Source organism: Chelonoidis abingdonii, chromosome 9 (assembly GCF_003597395.2).
Source record: "Chelonoidis abingdonii isolate Lonesome George chromosome 9, CheloAbing_2.0, whole genome shotgun sequence".
Taxonomy (NCBI): domain Eukaryota; kingdom Metazoa; phylum Chordata; order Testudines; family Testudinidae; genus Chelonoidis; species Chelonoidis abingdonii.
This window is the reverse complement of record NC_133777.1, coordinates 40,951,055-40,969,714: the sequence shown is the minus strand read 5'-3', so window position 1 is coordinate 40,969,714 and position 18,660 is coordinate 40,951,055. Positions and strand designations below refer to the sequence as shown.

Sequence of the window (18,660 nt, the reverse complement as noted above, 5' to 3'; positions counted from 1 at the left end):
AAGGAAGAGTTGGGAATACAAGTCAGATCTTCCACCTCCCGGTGCTTTAAGCATCAGACCACCCACCCAGAAGGCCGGCTGTCGCTCACCTGTCCAGGACGGATGTGGGGCATGTCCTTAGTGTAGCCTTTGAGTTTTGATGTCCGGAACACAGTGTCAATGTCACCGATGGTGTAGACGCAAATGGCAGAGTACCCCCTACAAGCAACGGAACAGAGGATCAGGGCCTGGCCGCCATTCTGCTACTGCTCAAATTCTTAGCCATTGTTTCTCCCAAGCGAGGGGTGGGGGGGAGGGAAGAGGGGAGAACGTTTATTACATAACCATCAATAGGGACACTTCTAACTATATCCCAGACACATCTCAGCCAATGAGAATGGAGGGATGAAGCAGCAGGTGAAAGCCATGTGACAGTGGAATAGGAGCCATATGGGCCAGGATATATTAGCCAGGACATCCTAAATCTGAAAATGTGACTCAGGCAAAACTCCCACTGAAATTAATAAGAAGGGTGCCAGGGCTGTGCTTAGTACAGAGATGCTGAAGTCTCTCTCTTCCCCAGTGGAAGATTGTCTATCTTAGGTACTTCTATGGTCCCGTTCCTGGAACCTCACCATCTTTAATGGATTTATCCTCACAACCCCCCTGGGAAGCAGGGCAGGGCTTTATCCTCATTGTACAGATGGGAAACTGAGGTACAGAGAACCTAAGTAACTTGCGCAAGATCACATGGGAAGTCGGCAGCAAAGCAAGTGAGTCTGCACTGAGGAGGAGGGAGGTCAGGGCTCCTGCAGGGGGAGAACTGCAGAATGAAGCGGCAAGGAAAGGTGGTCTCCTGCAATGGTCCCCCAGGACAGGACATGTCCTCAGGAAGGAGGGGCTGAGCCCAGCTTAAGCCTGGGTGAACGATTGTGTTTGAAAAACGCTTAATAAAAACCCAGACCCTTGCAAGGGTTGTGACTGAAAGAGACTGAGGAGTTTGTTGAAGGAGCCCTGGTGAAGAGGGAAACAGGGGCAGGGCACAGCAGAGGTGCCCCTAGCCCTGAAGGAGCACTTCGGGGGCAGCCAACTCCGTTACACAACGGGATCACACTGTGATGTGGCAGCAAATACAATACCACTGGCATCTTCTCAGCATGCTGCTACCTCAGCATCCAATGACACTGCTGTCAATACAACAGCCTCTCCTGATGGACCAGCAGGTGTGGAAAATAAATGCTTTAATTGCCTTGTGTGCTCGAAAATTGCGAGTGTGCTGCCAATTTCAGGACATGCAAACACGAGCATTGCCAGGGTCACTCTCCTGGATCTCACAGAGAAACCAGATTTTCAAGAAGTGTTTGCTCAGCACCTAGCCCAGTGGGACCCTGATCTCTGAGAAGAGCCTTTAGCCACTCCCATAATACTTTTCTCTTTCTTGCCACCCTGCCCCCACATCTCCGCTCCAATGTCCTGGGCATCTCAGTGGTGTCTCAAATCAGCAGCATTAAGCACCATAATGAGAAACAGCAGGTGGAGAGTGCAAAGCAAGATTCCTTGAGCAGGGATTGCTGGAGGAAGCGCCATACAGGAGCACGTTGACCCTGGAGCTAATAGTTTGTCACGGAGCTGACACTTGGCCTCCCCACCTCCGTAACTCTGGGAAGATGTGCCACTGAAAGTCTTGACTCACACCGGGAGAAAGCAAGAGAAACAGACAAGATGGAAAGGAGCAGCAGACACCCAAGGGCTAGGCATCCCACTGAGAGGGCTCACCTCAGGATTACAGAAAAACAAAATAGCTCACAACATAAATACTACAGGGAGCGAAGGGAAACACTATCAAGGTTAGGACCCAGGGTGGGCCAAGTTACTTGGGTTAGGTTAAGACATGGAGACCGTCCTGGCTTCACCCAGAACTGGCCCTAGTAGGGGCAGCCAGCCCTTTTTATCTGGCTTGCTGGGCCCTGATTGGCCTTTGCCTGCTCCCACCCCTTCTAGGCACCAGTGGATCATCTCTCACTGGTTCTGCCTGCAGCTGATCACGGGAGGCCTCTCTATGCAGCCCCTAGCTGTCCAAACTCACTGCTCTTCCCTCCCAGCAAGGCACCTTTTGAAGGCGGAGTGCACCAAGGTGTTGGGGTCGCCAATAGGGAGCAGTGAATGCCTGGTACACCCCATCACAGGGCCATAATCCTGCAAGGCATTGCGGCCTTGATGGGGATGAAGGTGCTCGGCACCTCCCAGGGTTGGGCCCACAAGCTGCCTTCTCTGATGGTGTGAGGAATAAAGCCACGGGTGGCAAACAGGAGCAGAGGAGCTTGTGCTTTCTGTCTCATGCCTTTCCCTCTCAGCTATGAGGGAGCTGAGTGAGTGGACCAGCTATCTAGCAGTCAGCTCCTGAGGTGCCTTTAAACACCCCTCCCCTCGGCTCTGAGGCGGTGACCTGTGTGGGGCAGAGATACTCACCAGCAGTTGGAGAAGAGTCCATACACTCTGGTTTCCCTCCAGTTCTTGTCTGACGGGACAAAGAAGACATCTTGCAGCAAGTTGAAGTTGCTCTTGGTGGCTGGGTCGACGCAGACCAGTGTGGTTTTCAGGAAGGTGGTCCACTTGGAAGCAGAGAGGGAGCTGGTGCCCCCTTTGTCTCCCTGGGGGACACAGCAGAGCCTCAGAGCCCATCCCAGAGGAGAGGGATGCAGAAGAGAATCTCTGGCACATTCCCAGCCCCTTGAATGGCTCTCCATTATCTATCGTACTTACACGGCCTCCCCAATCACTACAACACGTGAGCGCTTCACTATCTTTAATGTGTTTATCCTCACAATACCCCCGTGGGGTAGGGCAGAGCGGCTATCCCCATTGTGCAGAGGGAAAAAAACAAAGGTACTGAGGGACTTGCCCAAGATCACACAGGAAGTCTGTGGCAGAGCCATGTTCTGATCCCTGGTTTGCATCTTGGACCACCAGACCTTCCTTTCAGCTTGCTCCCTTCCAGGACTTCACTTCTAGGCAGGTCAGAAATCAGGGGGTGCTTACAAGCAAAAAAATGACCTATGGCAACCGGCTTCTCTCTTCACCTCCAGCACTGCTTTGTAATGCCCACAGCAACCTCCTCACCACATGGCCACACCAGCTCCCAGGAGCAGGGGAACTCATGGAAGCAATGTATTGGCTCCCATGCTCTCTCTAACCCGCCCTGCCTGCTCTGTACCTTGCACAGCTGCGCCACTCTGGAGACTTTTAACGGGGCCTCGGGACTCCTGTCCGGATTGTCTTCTCGAAAGAAATAGTAGATCTTGTCATCACGGCGCTCATCTTGCTTGATGACAGTGGCTTTCACAAACTCTGGGTCTGGAATGGAGAAGGAAGAGCTGTGAGAACGGCACAGACAAGCAGACATGTCCTAAGAATCTCTCCTAATACATGGGCACCTGTGACAACCATTGCCAGGGATTGAACCAGGGAACCTCTAGGACTTAAACAAGTGAAGGTCTGGAGCTGAAGAGCCATGCTACAAAGCCAGGAACTGAAACCAACTCAGCTCCTCTATAGATCAGACACAAAGAGACCACCTCTGACACACTCATCAGTGGCTTACCCCTGTTCCAACACCCTGGTTTAAGGCTCTGGATCTTGCCTTTTGCAGCTTCCTTGAAATGTCAAGGCTTTGGAGTCCAGCTCAGTCGAGTCCCTAGGCTGGTTAGCATGGAAGGAAACCCCGCTCCATGGAGACAACGGAGTGCGTTGGGGAAATGCCACGGCATGGAAAAGGAGGCCCAGCGGACTTTGCAGTTGTTTGTGTTTAACTAGGAAAGACCGGAAGGCTAGTAATGATGCAAGAGCCCTATAAATACACCTCCCTGGCTCCATGACATCAGCTGGAGGGGAGCGCTGAGGCTCATTACTTCATGTCCCCCAGCACAGAAGAGCCTGATTACGTGATGCCCTGGGAGCATCTGCTTTGTTTGCTTCTGCTGGCTCTGTGTTTGCACTTGACTTGCTGCCATTTTTGGCCCTCATCTGTGAGGGAGATAAAATCCCCTTGCCAGGTGGAAACCCCTGACTCTTCCCTCTGCTGATCCACCAGCCGGGGGTGGGGGTGGGGGTGGGGAGATGCTTTCCAGATTTGGATTCGTTACCAGGCCCCTGGCTGGAGCTATAGGAGGAGCAGCCTTTGGGCTCCACCAGGTGCCCGTTTATGGCCAGATGGGCGACTGAAGCTCTCTGCTCTGTTGCCATGGACAGGCAGTGACTGCAGCTGGCAGGCCAATTAAACAGCTGCATTTACTTACGGCTTCAGACATGGGATGCTGCGTCCGCTTTTTCAGTTCTTTTTACACAGCTACTTCTGTTTCCCCTCCCCTCCCCTCCCCGCCCCTGCCCCCCACTCACGCTGGAGGAACGGTTCCTCTGCAGCCACTGCCCAAAGCATTTTGCACAGCACTGGCATTTGGTCCCCATCATTACAGGGATAACTTCCCCAGTGCAGCTAGAGCAGAGGTGCTGGGAGTTGCTGTTTCCCTGTTTGCCAGCAATGGCCGGGATCGAATAACAGGTGGAAGTTGTTTATCGCTCTAAGGACACCTTATTGTTCAGGGCTGCAAAGAGCAGGCCACGAAATGCTTTGATTTCCTCTGCTCCAGTGTACGGCAGCCTCCCCACAGCTACCTAAGGAGACTGGTTTGCCTGCCACACTCCCACCCCTGGCACGCTGCTGCTGCACTGGAGGACTTGTCCCCAAGCCATTTCCTGACCCTGGGCAACCCCAGAGCAGCAGACAGGACTACAGCAGGGGGCAGAGGATGCAGTACGGCTTGTGGAGAGAACTAGGTGGAGACACCCTTACATCCCAAGATCATCGTCCTGCTGGGCTTTGTCTGGCAGGCACCCCCAGGCCCAGTGGCTCTCTGCCATACTCACTCTGCATCACTGTGTCACTGGTGTAGAGCTCCCCAGTCCCTCGGACCTGGCGGAAGCGGGGTATCTTCCCATTGTGCTGGTGCAAGTTGATGGTGGAATAGATGGCTTCGCCTGCAAGATGGGAAGAATCGTTTGCAGCTGATTGGTTTTTAGTTCTGCCAATACTCGCCTAGGGAGTATTTTTCCCTCAAGGGATCTAGTACAGGTGAAAGGAGCTGGGGTGATGACCCTGGAGGGCGGAGTACCTTCAGATCCGATGAGCAGGTCTGGCCTGGGTCATGGTAGTGCCAGCTAAACCTGCATCAGCCCTGGACTAGCAAAGAGCTCATTCTCCAAAGCCCACTCATGCCGTGGCTTTTGTGCTGGGCCAAGCCCTGCCAGTTGGGGCAGGGGGGAGCTGGCTTTGGATATAGACACTTGTCCCCTGCGGGCCAGAATCAGTAGCATTACTCCTTAACTAAGGAAAGAAATAATTCAACAAAGCCATGTAAGCAGCTCTGGTTTCCCAGGGGCAGAAGATGAGGGGAATGGCATTCACAGCAGCCTTGGACAGGGCATGAGAATGAGCTTCCCATTCCACTGCCTTCTCCCCTGGGCATAGGGCTCAGCGCTGAGAGGTAGATGTAGGGGATGGGAGAAAACCAAGGGCCCCAAGATGAGGTGGAATTTAATCTGGTGCCTGGAAGCCAATCACACGGGCTAAGCCTCTGTACGCCTGCCTGGGTGAGGAGGATGAGGCACTGGAGTGACAGGGGAGGGTTTGCAGGGTTACTGTCCATCTCCATGGATTCTGACCAACCCTGGCAGGACAGTCCCAGGCTCCCTCCTCACCCTGCTCCAGAGATAGGCTCTAGCCCAGCCCTGAGGCGGCTCACCGTCTCCTGAGGGGATCCCACCTCCCCCACTGCTGGGCTTCTTCAGCTGCTCTGATGCTAGAATTAATGGGACTGACCCTGCACTGGGGGCCCAGGACATCACCCAGTTCCTGGTTGGAAAGCAGTGCTCACTTCATGCTCATTCCACCTTGAGCTTCTCTCCAGCACGGAGATCTAAGGCCTGTCCTCTGACCAGCACCAGGCCAATTTACAGACCAGTGATGGTACGGCATGGAGACGGCACCATTCCCCCAAAGCCCCTTCCCCAGGATCACAATCACTTAAACAAGGCAAAGCCGAAGACCCTGGGCAAGCCGCCCAACTGATGGAAATCAGTGTGGCTCTACTGACTTCAGTGTTACACCACTGGGGACCTGGCCCGGCGGTGCTGCGGGCTGAAGAACAGACACAAGCATTTGGACTTACCATCAACAAGGACCAGGGAGTTCTGGTTACGCACAAAAGGGGCCAAGCCCTGTGCAGCCACTTCAGATTTATTCCGATCAGCCTGGGGAGGGCAGAGGGAACAATTAAGAGTCATTGTAGGTAGGAGGGGTTCTGGCACCTTGTTGATTGCGTTACTCTGCTGGGAGAATACAACATCTGTTCCAAGTCCCCTCTGGGGCAAGAGATTACCTACCCCCCAGCATCTGGACTTGGCATGTGCTCTGGATGCAAGGTGTCTCATGCAGAGCTAGACTGGGTTGGTCCACCAGGAAGTTTAGGAAAGATGTTTCCTGTGAATTAAGGCTGAGGGTGAGGGAGTCAGATCACATCCTCCAAGAACAACTCTGGCATCAAAAGCTAACTTGGAGGAACATTTACAGACAAGTGCATTGACTTGGCTGGTGTTCTCCTGCGTTCCCCTTTGCTGTTACTCACTCGAGATGCGTGATCCTGCCTGTCCTCTGCCACAGACTGGATTTCCCAGGCGGGAGCAGAGAGTGGGTTTTGTCATGGACTATTAAACTCAGCTTCCACATAGGCTTTCCCCGCATAGGCTTCAAAGCACTTTGCAAAGGAAGGGGAGTGTGATCATCATCTGCATTTGACAGATGGGGAAACAGAGGTACAGACAGGCAGAGCAATTTACTCTGGTCACAGTGCAGGTGCGTGGGGACAGAACTCCAGGTCCGATGGAGAAAACACTGAACTAAGCATCAGGTGACCGAGGTTCTAGACCTGCTCACCTGCAGGCTCAGTGACCAACTCCCTGGCTTACCAAGTTCCAGCAAGTCGGCTTGCAGGCATTTGTCCCACAGATCAATAGCGTGTCGTGGTACTTGCCAATGAAAGTCAAGTAGTTCTTCTCCTCCTCCTAGAAAAGAAAAAGAGGTGCAAGAGCCACGGTAGATGGTTCAGTGACTCCCAGCTGCTCCAAGCCCAACCTTAGGAGCCTCGATAGCACCACTAAGCTGGAGGAGATACCAGGATTTTTCTGGGTATTAAAGCCAGGAGGGGCCGTTCCCCGCTGTGATCATCTAGGCTGTCTTCCTGATACAACACAGGCCAGAGAATTTCACTCAGGAAGGGGACAGCAGGATTGGCACGCCCTCCAGAGCTCCAGTGTGGGACCCTCAGCCACCCCCACCCTGTAGCACAGAACTGACTCAATCTCCTAATTATACATTCCCCACATTAATGGAATTTGGCGACTTCATGTCTCCTGTTCATCCCCGTCTCGCCAGAACTTCCCACCCTGACCCTCAGTTCTTCTGACCCATGTTCCCCCTGACTTAAGCCTACCTCCTCCACCCCTCTAAGTTAGGGTGACCAGATGTCCCAATTTTTAGGGACAGTCCCAATATTTGGGGCTTTTTCTTATTATAGTCACCTATTACCCTCCTCCCCGTCTGGATTATTCACACTTGCTATCTGTCTCCCTACTTTAAGTGCCCACCAAGGATCTTTCTACACTGGGTGGCATAGGAGTCCTACCGCTGAACGGAAAAGGCACACTAACAGAGCGGAGGTGAGAGTTACAAGGGCTCCTCTGGGCTATCTGGAAAACTTCTAGTATTTCTCAGAGACCTAAATCCACCTAGTGAGATCTCCAGACTTACTGGTTTTTGGCAGGCTCCTGAATCCTGTTCTGGGAAGTCCTCCTAGAGAAAAGGAATAAGCATGGGTTAGTTCCTGCCCTTGCTAAACAACTGTCTGGAAGTGAACAACAAGTGCTGGCAAAGTTCGGTGAACTCGTGTGCCACCCATGGACTCAGCTGGCCAGGAAGACAGGAATGGCTGCATGGGTGGGTCAACACCGATAGTCGGCACTTTCCAGATGGTTCCCATGTGGAAGCTGCGGGTTCGGAGCACTTGGGAGGCTGGGCCGGGTCTGGGAGTTTGGGATAAATGGAGGTAGGAGCGGGGCCGCAGGTGGGCAGAGGGCACAGCTGGGGGAACTAGTAGTGGGCTCAGGTCAGAGTGATGTCAGAGGGCTGTCAGGAAGGACTCAGGTCTCTTGGTGGGGGAAGTGAGTAGGCATCAGTGGCTGGGTGGAGGAGGAAGTGGTAAGAGGGACTGGGGCTTTCAGAGGGTTAACCAGACTGTCCATTTGTATGACAGCAAGAAGGGTAGTGTCTGTGCCTGACCCCTCAGGGGTTAACTTGCCTAGGGGGAGTGGAAGTGCATGGAGACAACTGGAGAAGACATCACCCATGCTCCCACTGACCAGTCCATGGTATAATTCGGAGCCCAAACCCCATTGGTCTCCATCATCAATGATGTCACTGGTTAGTCTATGTGACATCAGCATCACTAATGCTGAGGTCAAACACTGGCTGGTCAGATCCCTGGCTAGATTGTGCAGGGTGGTTATCCAGAGGGATTAAAGCACGGGGCTGGGTGTTGAGACACTGGCCTTCTCTTCCCAGCTTTGCCCTTGACCTGCTGGAGGAGGTTGGGCAAGTCACTAACCTGCCCTGTGCCTCTGTTTCCCTAGCTATACAATGGGGAAAACGTGGCTGAATGATTTCACAGTGAACTCGGATGGCTAAGCCATGCACATCTGTAAAGCCTCCTTACCACGTGGTTACTGGAGCTCTCAAAGTCGAAGTAATAGAGCTTTCCCTCCGCTCCCACCAAGAGAGAAGAATCCCCCTCTTCATGGTAGAGAGTTATGAGATTCTCGCGCTTCTCCAGCGGAAAGCGGCTCTCCCCTAGGAAACACAACAAAGAAGAGACTAAGCAGGAGTGTCCATGAATCCAGCAGGATCGTTGTCAGATTACCAGCCACCCTGCCGCACTGAGGAACAGGGAGTACACACACTGATCTGCGCCTCTCAGCTAGTTACTCTCTTGCCACATGGTAAACCCACCTGCAGAGAGACACCCAGATCAAAGAGACAGTCACCAGGTGCAGTAATCAGCCCATCCGCCAGGTGTGGCGTTACTATCTAGTCTGATACTCGGTGCCTTTCAGGAGGTGGCCCAAATACCCATTGCACACCCACATGTGCCACGCTCCACTGTGGGGTGGAATCACTTCTTCCCTCACTCATGCACCAGCACAAGGCTGGGGAGCTCTCCTCAGCTTTCTCCTAGTGAGTGAAACTGCAGACACGGCGCACTTTGGAGGGAGCGTGTGCCAATGATTAGAGCAGCCTCACATTTACTAGCCCGGGCCTAAAAGCACCTACTCATATGGTACAATGAGACAAGTGTCTGGCCTGTGAGAATTAAAATAAATGACTTTCCCCCACTCAAGGAGAGCCAGGCCAGGTGGGGGCAGAGCAGGCATCTGGAAATCGGGGCTCCTGGCTTTTAGCCCTGCCTTTCTATGCCCTCCCCCATGGTACCAGAGTCCCACAGCATATTGAAACAGAGTAACTGCTACAGCCATGAGCCAGGGCCCTGTGTGGGGTGTGCAGCATGTACAGACATTGTACTGTGGAGCAAATCATGTTGCGGGTGGGGCAGGGGTTAATTCAGGTCAGATAAAAGCATCTGAGCTGCTGGGGGCTTAACTCAGCTGTTCCCGCTGGGAGCTAGAGGCCTGAGGGGAACCAGCCACATCTCCACTTTTGCCTAGCAAGGGTGGGCAGTGCCCATCTCCTGGCTCTGATCACACTGGCATGGTTCAGTCTCCAGCACAGAGGGCCCTGAGCCAAACCCCTGCAAGCCGCCACTCCGATCTTCGAGGGCACACAGAATCCAGCCCCCACCCCCCAATCCACAAAGTTTTGCAACTGGCCTCTAGCACAGGCCAAACCCCCAGATCCAGCCACCCCAAGATTGGGGGGGAGGACTGTGGGGGACAAACCAGATACAAATGCAGAGGCTCAAGTCTCTCTACCTACCACACCAACAGCCACCCTCACTCCCACCGGCACACTGGTGTCTGTCAGCTGATGTTTCTCACTTCCGGCTCAGGATAAACAGAGCTAGAGAAGGCAGAGACAGACACAGGAAGAGCAGGGAGGATCCTGATGCCCTTGCACAACCTGATGGAAGGGAGGGGTCAGGATTATTCGATGTAGGAGAGCAGCAGATCAGAGTGGCTAGTCACTGACTCCAAAGCAGCTAGGTTGTTGCTCTATCTCCCAGGCACCGCTAATCGCTAAGTGCGCTGTGCATCTGACCCTTCGTGTACAGAGCAGGAAAGAGGATTACACAGCTGCTGAGAAATTGGGGGAGGAATAGATGAGATTACAAAGCTGCAGCCCTCCCAGGCAGACGGAAACAACATGGCCAGACAGCTGCAGATTAGCCTCCTCCCCGTCTGTCCTCCCACAGGGTCAGAGTTGGTTCTTGGCTCTTAATCATACAGTGCTCCCCCTACAGCAGCTCCCCGCTACCTCAGAGTGCCAGGTAAACAAATTAACCAAGCCTCACAAACCTAGAAACTAGGTCACCCCACTTTGCATATAGAGAAACTCAGGCAGACCAAGCAGTGACAGGACCTTCCCCGCAGCAAGTCAGTGGCAGAGGTAGGAACAGCCCCTGCTCTGCTGACTTACAGGCTCCGTGCTCTAACCACTAGCCCGCACTGTTTCATTTTGCTGTGCTCCCATGGCTTTTTCCCACCCAAGATCGAATAGGTCAGAGGCAACATGGGCTGGGTCAGGCCCCTGACACTGCTGAGTTCTATTGCTGACACCACCAGTGGCCAGGCACATGCTGTCCAGCACTGCTGAGCCAACACCACCTCTGAAAAATCAGACTGTTGTTCCATGGCCTGAGGGGAGCCCCTCCTGCTCCCTGAGGGTAATAAAAACTCACTGCTGGGGAGGTGGCCTGGGGAAATGGGGTTTACAAAGTGCAGTGAACTTATCAAGCCCAGTCCCAGGGGTGAGGATGATTGCTATTTATTCTTCGCTGACGCAGCAGTGCGCCAAGGGTCATTAGTGCAACGGCTGAGCTGTTGCGAAGAGCCCTTCCCTGGAGAGGCTGTAGTGCGACTGCGTTGGTTACAGGACAGGGAATCCTCATTGCCAAGTCAACCTGTGATGATCACCCATCCTGGGATTCGTTAGGTTCTGCTCCAGCTGGGCTGGGTTTAGAGGGAAGCTCTGGGCTTCTTCCTCTCCCCAGGGCAAGGGCCCTCTCCTGTTAATTCTCATATCACAGCTGGCTTTGTGCTGTCTCATGTCACAGTTGGGTTATTTAGCAGAGTTCTCCTCCCACATCTCCCTTTGGTGCCTGACCCTCCATGCCTGGAACCACAACCAGAGCAGAGAGGCCTGCAAACTCAGCTTTCAAGTGAGCTGCATCTGTGCCCCCTAGGGGGTGTCTATAATATAGTCTAAAACAGGGGCATGCACTAGTCAGATCCCTCCACCATAGCCACATCACTGCACGCTCACTCAGATCGCAAACTGCAGGCTGGACACAAGACTTAGTGGGGAGCTAAACGACAGCCTTGATGAAGAACATAAAGCCCCTGGCCACCATCAGAAGTGGTATTCCCCACCAGCACACAAGGGTTAACAACAAGTGCACTGCATGACTTGTACCCCGCCCCAAGTTGCAGCACGTTGCTACAGGCCAGAGCCTTCCTTGGCTGGGCCAGGTACACTGTCCTGCTTGCTAGTGAGAAATCTCTCTGCTCTCCACTCTTCTTCCTCTATTGCAGTGTAGCCGCTCCTTTCCACTGTGAGCTTCCTCCCAGCGGTGCCCTGCCACTAGCAGCGGACATGAGGATCCTACTTTCTCCTAGACTGGAGGCTAGGGCCATATCACCATCTTCTCTACTAAGAGTCAGGCACACTTAAGTTGCTGTGTCCAAACTACTCAGAAATCTGTCATGGTCCTGACTGTCTCTTACCCTGGCCATCTCGCTGTCCTGGTCTACGCTTGGGCCTGTGTCTCTTTAGCTAGGTTCGGGGCTAGAATCCCAGCTTAGACAAAGCCCAACGTGTGCGGCCGTGTGGGAAGTCTGCGCTGATGCTGCCTGTGCTTTGCCCGACAGAGGGTCTGCCAACACCACGAGAGCTGTGCATGGGCTAGCCCGTCTCGCTCAGTGAAGACGGCTGAGAGAGAGTGCGGCCTGGCAGACACCTTGGGTACATACTCGGCTCGTTAGCCCACGCTGCGCTGTCTTCACTGCTAGTATTACCCATGTAATCTGGCTCAGGAGGCTAGCCTGGGCCCAGACGTCACTGTGGAGACAGATTGGCTGCTGGGTCTTACATTAGCGGGATGTTCGCTTTCAGCCCAGGTGAGCCCGTTCTTTCCTGCCGAGAAGAATCAATCATCGGTGCGCATTGAGCCTCGAATACAGGAATTGGGGGCAGGGGAGATTCTACAGCCCACATGAGCCAAGGGGAAAAAGGCCCTCGAGCAAGGAAATAAATCCCCAGCACGTGCCTCTTGATTGACAGAGTCAATGAGCAGTGTGGGCAAAGGGCAGGCTGCACACGACCGAGCTTCCTGCCAGGCGCCTTCAGCCACTGCATAGACTGCCTGCCTGTCCAGCACAACTACAGTACTCAGCAAAACAGAGGGCACCTTGATTGTTCTGGTGACTGCATTGTCTTCTCTGTGCTTCCTCCTCAAAAGCAGCAGCACCTGGGATTCCAGCTTTGTGAGCTTCCTCCCAGCAGTGCCAGATCAATGCCACTCAGGAAACGAGCAGAGTGATCACCTGTCTGATATGACCATGTTAGTGTTGGCCAAGACTCCAGCAGTGGCTTGTCAGTGCCAGATCCCAGCAGTGTGAGCTTCCCCATATCACTGCCCATTTGAGTGTGGGCCCCGCTCCACTGTAAACCCCATACTGGACCCGACATCTCCTACTGAGGCAGCATTGTACCTTCAGGTCACTACATGCTGTGCCATGATGCTGCGACACAACCTGGCCAGGTAACCCCTCCTCCCTGCAAACAGAGGGCTCATCTCACCCTGCAGGGTAAGCGTGCAAGAGGAGGACAGAACCATGAGAATGGGTGCACGATCCTTGTATATCCACAGCAGCCTGTATCACCATGCCCCAGCCCCCCAATTCTGCATCTTCACCAGAAGGGTTAAATTCCTCCCACTCAGCCATTTGTACCGCCTCGTCAGCCTCTAGTGCAACTCTCTGTGGCTGCACTGATCACCACTTACTGTCAGCCAGTTTGGTCAACTGCAAGTCACTTCTAGGAAGCTCACTGTCCACCACATCCAGATGAAAAATGCAGCAAACCTCAAGCATGCGGTGTTGTGCAAGTCAATTGCAATCACAAAAGGGGTTGTGGGAAGAGGTCCGGGCAGCTCTGGTATAGTGCTAGAAAGTACCATCCCTTCACAGCTTGGGAGGGAAAGGTACATGGGGTTGCCTGCACACAATGCTCGTACAAATGCAACCTGCTTGCTGACATGACCCGGTTGGAGTCTCCTCCAGGATTTGCCCTCTGCAATCCCACAATGCTCCTTACCCGAGCACCGCCTGTCTCGTGTCCTGGGTGGCTTTGCCGGCCAAGTTGCTCCTTGGTTGATCCCTCTTTTGCAGATTCAACAATCTGGGCATGTTCAAAGCGTTGGGTCCATGTTCACTGCTGAATCTTCACCAGATTGAAGACAGATGGAGACACTGAAGCACAGGGAGGTGAAGTGATTTGCCCAAGGTCACCTAGTGACTCAGTGGCGGAGCCTGGATTAGCACCCAGAACTCCTGACTAGTGCTGGGCAACTACTGCGCAAAGGTGTGTCCACATTTTTCTTAAAGTGTGGTGCCCATAATAGCAACCTCAACTGGCTATATCAAGATAATACACTACATGTGCCTTGGCTCCCCTATGGTTTTCCATCACCATAGCTATGGCCATGTAAAATCCACACCCTTTTAGCAGGGAAGACATAGCCTATGTGCCCGGATAAAAAAAAAAAAAGGAACCTCCTCATCTTATGTTACCAGCATACTCTAGCTCTTACTCGGGGGTCCAGTGACCTTTCCTCTTGTGTAACATTCATCTTCGTCCTATGTTCAACAGCTGACCTAGGGGAATTCATGCCGCCTTCAGACTTACATTTTCCTTATGCAGCACCAGCCTGCTCACTTCATTTCTGCTGACCTCAGTTTGGCTTTTTGCAGTGTGGGCGTTTTGGGGACTGGGTTTAGTTGAGCTCAGCCATACTCCAGAGCTCTGCTCAGACCCAAGCTTCCACAGAAGCTAATGACTTGTTTCCCCTTTGAGCAGCTGCAATGAAAACAATCATTTTGCTGGCGCCAGAGCAGTAGTAGTTTTTCCTTCTACCAGATGCTTCAAAAGGGACAAAAATACATGGACTTGACAAGTGCCATAAGTGCTTGACTTGCAGCTTTGTTTGGACTCATCTACTAAACAGGGTGGAACCTGTCTGGTGCTTGAATAGGAGAACTCCAAGAAGATCCCAGGTCCTGGTACTCTTCTCTCTGAATTGGCACTACCCCCAGTGCACTCAGGAGTGCAGTGCTGGAAGTGCTGCCATTTGCCGGATTCCCCGTGTGACCTTGGGCATTGATTTCAATGGAAGTCAGAAGCCTCAATACATTTAAGGATTTGGATGTGCCTCAGTTTCCCCCTCTGCACAATGGGGCTAGTAGTTCTGCCCTGCCTCACAGGGGTATTGTGAGGAGACCACATGCCACAGTAATGGAGGCTGTATAAATAGACTAGATTTAAAGCCCAAGGCTTGCCCACGGATGGCCATTTAAAGATCTTGTGGCACTTTGGGGCAAAAAGGGGTGCTACGCCCAATATCCTGGCCAAATTCCAATTTGATAAGCTGCAGTCTGTATTCCTGTTGGAGTTCCATTTTAACTCTAGCTGTGAGAATTTACTGACATGCTACGGCTACCATGATCCACTCCCAGAGGTGGGTGGATTGATCCCCACTCATGCAGTCTCTAAACACCCTGGGATCCTTCTGGGTGAAAGGTGCTAGGCTGTTCTTTGATTAAGAGACCCAAACCCTCCCCAAGTCATGCTCTGCTTTTCCACGCACAGCCCTAGATTGGCATTTTCAGGATCTGGTAGGGGAATCACCCCATGTGCATTCTTGATCTCATTTCGGTGGAGTGGGGAAAAAAATAAATAAATAGCAGTTCCCGGGAAAAGACTGACCCCTCAAAGGAGACAATGCTACGAAGAAGGCAGCTCCTCACCCACCCTCCAAATTGCCATCAACGCTGAGATTTTCCATGACATTTTATCTGGTTCACACAAAGCCCCAGCCAGCTGAAGAATCAATGGAGCAATTGTCATTTTAGATGCTAACCCGAGTGGGAGAATGCATACAAGAAAGGAGAGCTCTGTGCTTTGCAGGGAAAGCAGCTAAATCAATTGCTGGCAGATACCATGACCTGAGCACAACAAACGAATAGGGGGGTGAGGGGGAGAGAGAGAGAGAATGATAATGGGGGTTATGGAGAAGCAGATAAGGAAAAAGAAGTTGCTCCCACAGGAAAATGCCTCCCATAATTAACTAACAAGAAGCAACCGATCCAAAGAGCAAATGCCACTTCTCCCAACTGTTAAGGGAACTTGCAAACATGGCCAATTGCACAGCAAGGGAACCAAGAAACAGACTCGCTTCCATCAACCCGGGGCTCTTCATGTGAGTTAGCTAAGCTGAAGGGCACCACAGTGGAACTTCAGTCTCAGTCAGCTGTCCTTGCACGTGACTTAGTAGGAATAAGCACATGCTTATTCTTTTACTTACGGGGAAGTGAGGAGGTGACTGGCCTCCTGGTCCAAATGGCCCAAGCTTAGTGGGGAGTTGCCTTGATCTGCTCCTTCCAGGCACACAGGAACGTAGGATTGGCCCAACTAGACCAGATCACTGGTCCATCCAGTCTGGTATCCTGCCTCCAGCATGGAGCACAACCTGCTCCTTCACAGGAAGATGAGCCCCTTTCGCACCATGCCCCCATACTGCACACGGCCAATTGTACAATGCTCCAGCCAGATTTGGGGGTGGGGAGGGAGATTTATTTCCTGACTCCTCACCCCCCGCCTCCCCAAATGTAACCAATTTATGCTCCGAAGCCAGAGCCAATGTGGTCTAGTAGTGGGTTAGGTCTGCCGATCTCATGAGCGAAGGCGTTCAGAGTAACCAAGTTCTACTGCTGGCTCACTGGTGGTTTGAGCAAATCACTCCTCACTTCTGTACATCAGGGTCTGTAAAAGAGGGATATTAGCTACCTGCCCCCCAGATTTCAGGACGATGAAGTGGCTGTGTGTAGAGAGTGTCAATGCTCCTAAATGCAAAGGCTTTAGTATTAGTCCCGGCTACAAATATCACCAGACATTAGTACAAGTATTAGTGAATCGTTAATTCATTGGTGCTTTAAGAGCCTCGGTTGGAAATTCTTATTACGGCTCAGATACAGTCGGTTGGCAGGACTCCCCAGTTCTCGATTTCTGTTCTCTTTTTAAAAATAAAAAAGAACCATCAACATCCTGGAAACCCCTTCAAAGGGGAGCAGCGCAGAGGGGCTCATTCAGAGAATGAGATCTCAGTAGAGGGAATCCCTTTTCGTTTCCAGTAAAACCACATACAGAGGTCAGCTGCTCTATTTAGCCGGCTCCCATTGCAGTCATATCGGACAAGTCACAACACAGGCTGTGCTATTATCCCCATTGCATTGATGGGGAATTGAGGCAGAGTGAGACTCAAGGATGGGCCCAGGTTCCTGCACTAACCACGGATCCATCCTTCCTGCTCAGCATGCACATGGGTCTACGGATGACGATAGCAGGGAATTTGCTCTGGCACAAGGCCGTGTTCCGCTTGTGTTACACTGCAGACAAGTGACCCAGGGAGATGTCAACTCACTGCTGTGATCAGTGGTGTAGCTACTGCCAGGCAGGGTGAGCTAGGGCAGCAAGCTAGGAGCAGCAGCCAGTGATCAAAGGAGAAGGGAGACACGTAATGTTTTCATGTGCTCAGTCACAGGTTTCCCGATGAGTGAGAGACTGGCTCAAGGACTGATTGGACATGGCGCTCTGCTCAAAGCAGCTCACTCAGTCACTGACCAGGGGGCCCAGAGATCTCTGCTCAGCTGGACCTGGTCCTCAAGAACTAGGGGTCACCCAATGAAATTAATAGGCAGCAGGTTTAAAACAAACAAAAGGAAGTATTTCTTCACACAATGCACAGTCAACCTGTGGAACTCATTGCTAGGGGATGTTGAAGGCCAAAACTATAACAGGGTTCCAGAAAAGTTCATGGAGAATAGGTCCATCAATGGCCATTAGCCAGGATGGATGGGGATGCAACCCCATGCTTGAGTCATAGGTGCCGAGTCCGTGGGTGCAGGGTTACTGGGTCTCTCACCAGGGTGTGAACTGGTGCTGGCAGGGAGGTGCGGCCACAGGCTGGAGTGTGATAGGTCTCCCATGTCCAGCCCACTGGGGGTTTGGCTCTTTAGCTCAAGAGGACCCTAGGTCAGTCCCTGACCAGAGAGCTGGAACTCAACCAAAATCCCTCGGGGACCATTTGGTCCCCAAACTAGCTCCATGGCCCATTTCTACCAGGAGTTGGGGGAGCGTGGGAAGGCCCAAGAGGCTGAGAAGAGAAGCAAGAGGAAGACCGGTCCCAGGGGCCTCTCTCAGAGAAGTGACAGGACTGGGGAGAAGCCACAAGACACAGATAAGCCAGCTTCACTTTTGAAGTGAAGAAGCCAGCGACCACACAAACTGGTTTGCTCAACCAGGCCCGAGTGCTAAGTCATTGTGAGAGCCTAGTCTCATAAGAGTCTAACTGATCGCAACATTTGGGGTCAGGAAGGAATTTCCCCCCAGACCAGATTCGCAGAGACCGTGGGTTATTTGCCTTCCTCTGCAGCATGGGCCACGGGCCACTTGCAAGTTTAAACTCCTGTCAGTGGTGGAGTTTCCGTAACGTGAAGTCTTTAAACCGTAATTTGAGGCCTTCAGTCACTCAGCCAGAGGTTAAGGGTCTGTTACAGGAGGGGGTGTGTGGAAAATCTGTGGCTACAATATTCAAGAGCTCAGACTAGCTGATCATGATGGTCCCTTAAAGTCTGAGGGAGACTGACATTAACCCTTCCCACTGCCCCGGGCTAAAAGGAAATGCGGGAGGGGCGATGGTGCACTGCATTGCTGCGCACACAGACCCAGCCCAGTGGGGTGGGACCACGGTGGCTTTAAGCCATCCTGGCCCCTCCCTCTCCTGGTCTGTTCCAAGGGCCAAAATTACAGCAGCCCATCCCCAGCTGCCATTGGGCTGTGACACCAGCCTGCCCCCTCCCATTCCCAGTTCTTCCCCCCTCCCCACATCCCCTCTGTTTGGGCCCCCACCAACGAGATCATGGCCTGTTCTGGCCCCTCGGGAGGGGTGAATCCATTCTGTTGTCGCCAGGCCAGCTCCACAGAACGGGCAGATTTATACCAACCAGTGACTCTGTCAGAATAGCATGGGGGGGGAGCTTGTCCCTGTTGCCTCTCAGTGATCCCTG

The 18,660-nt window shown here is 52.7% G+C and overlaps 1 protein-coding gene across 1 annotated transcript in view; it reads right to left on the bottom strand.

The window, feature by feature from the left end:
* SEMA7A (semaphorin 7A (JohnMiltonHagen blood group)) overlaps positions 1-18,660 on the bottom strand; it is a 47,045-nt gene that overhangs the window by 12,978 nt on the left and 15,407 nt on the right. Inside the window, exons 2-9 of the mRNA XM_032799856.2 lie at positions 8,802-8,935; positions 7,841-7,882; positions 7,000-7,095; positions 6,204-6,285; positions 4,903-5,013; positions 3,194-3,333; positions 2,449-2,630; positions 90-198 (exon numbers count right to left, since the gene is read on the bottom strand). Coding sequence (XP_032655747.1) covers positions 90-198; positions 2,449-2,630; positions 3,194-3,333; positions 4,903-5,013; positions 6,204-6,285; positions 7,000-7,095; positions 7,841-7,882; positions 8,802-8,935 — 896 coding nt within the window. The remainder of the gene's footprint in view (positions 1-89; positions 199-2,448; positions 2,631-3,193; positions 3,334-4,902; positions 5,014-6,203; positions 6,286-6,999; positions 7,096-7,840; positions 7,883-8,801; positions 8,936-18,660) is intronic.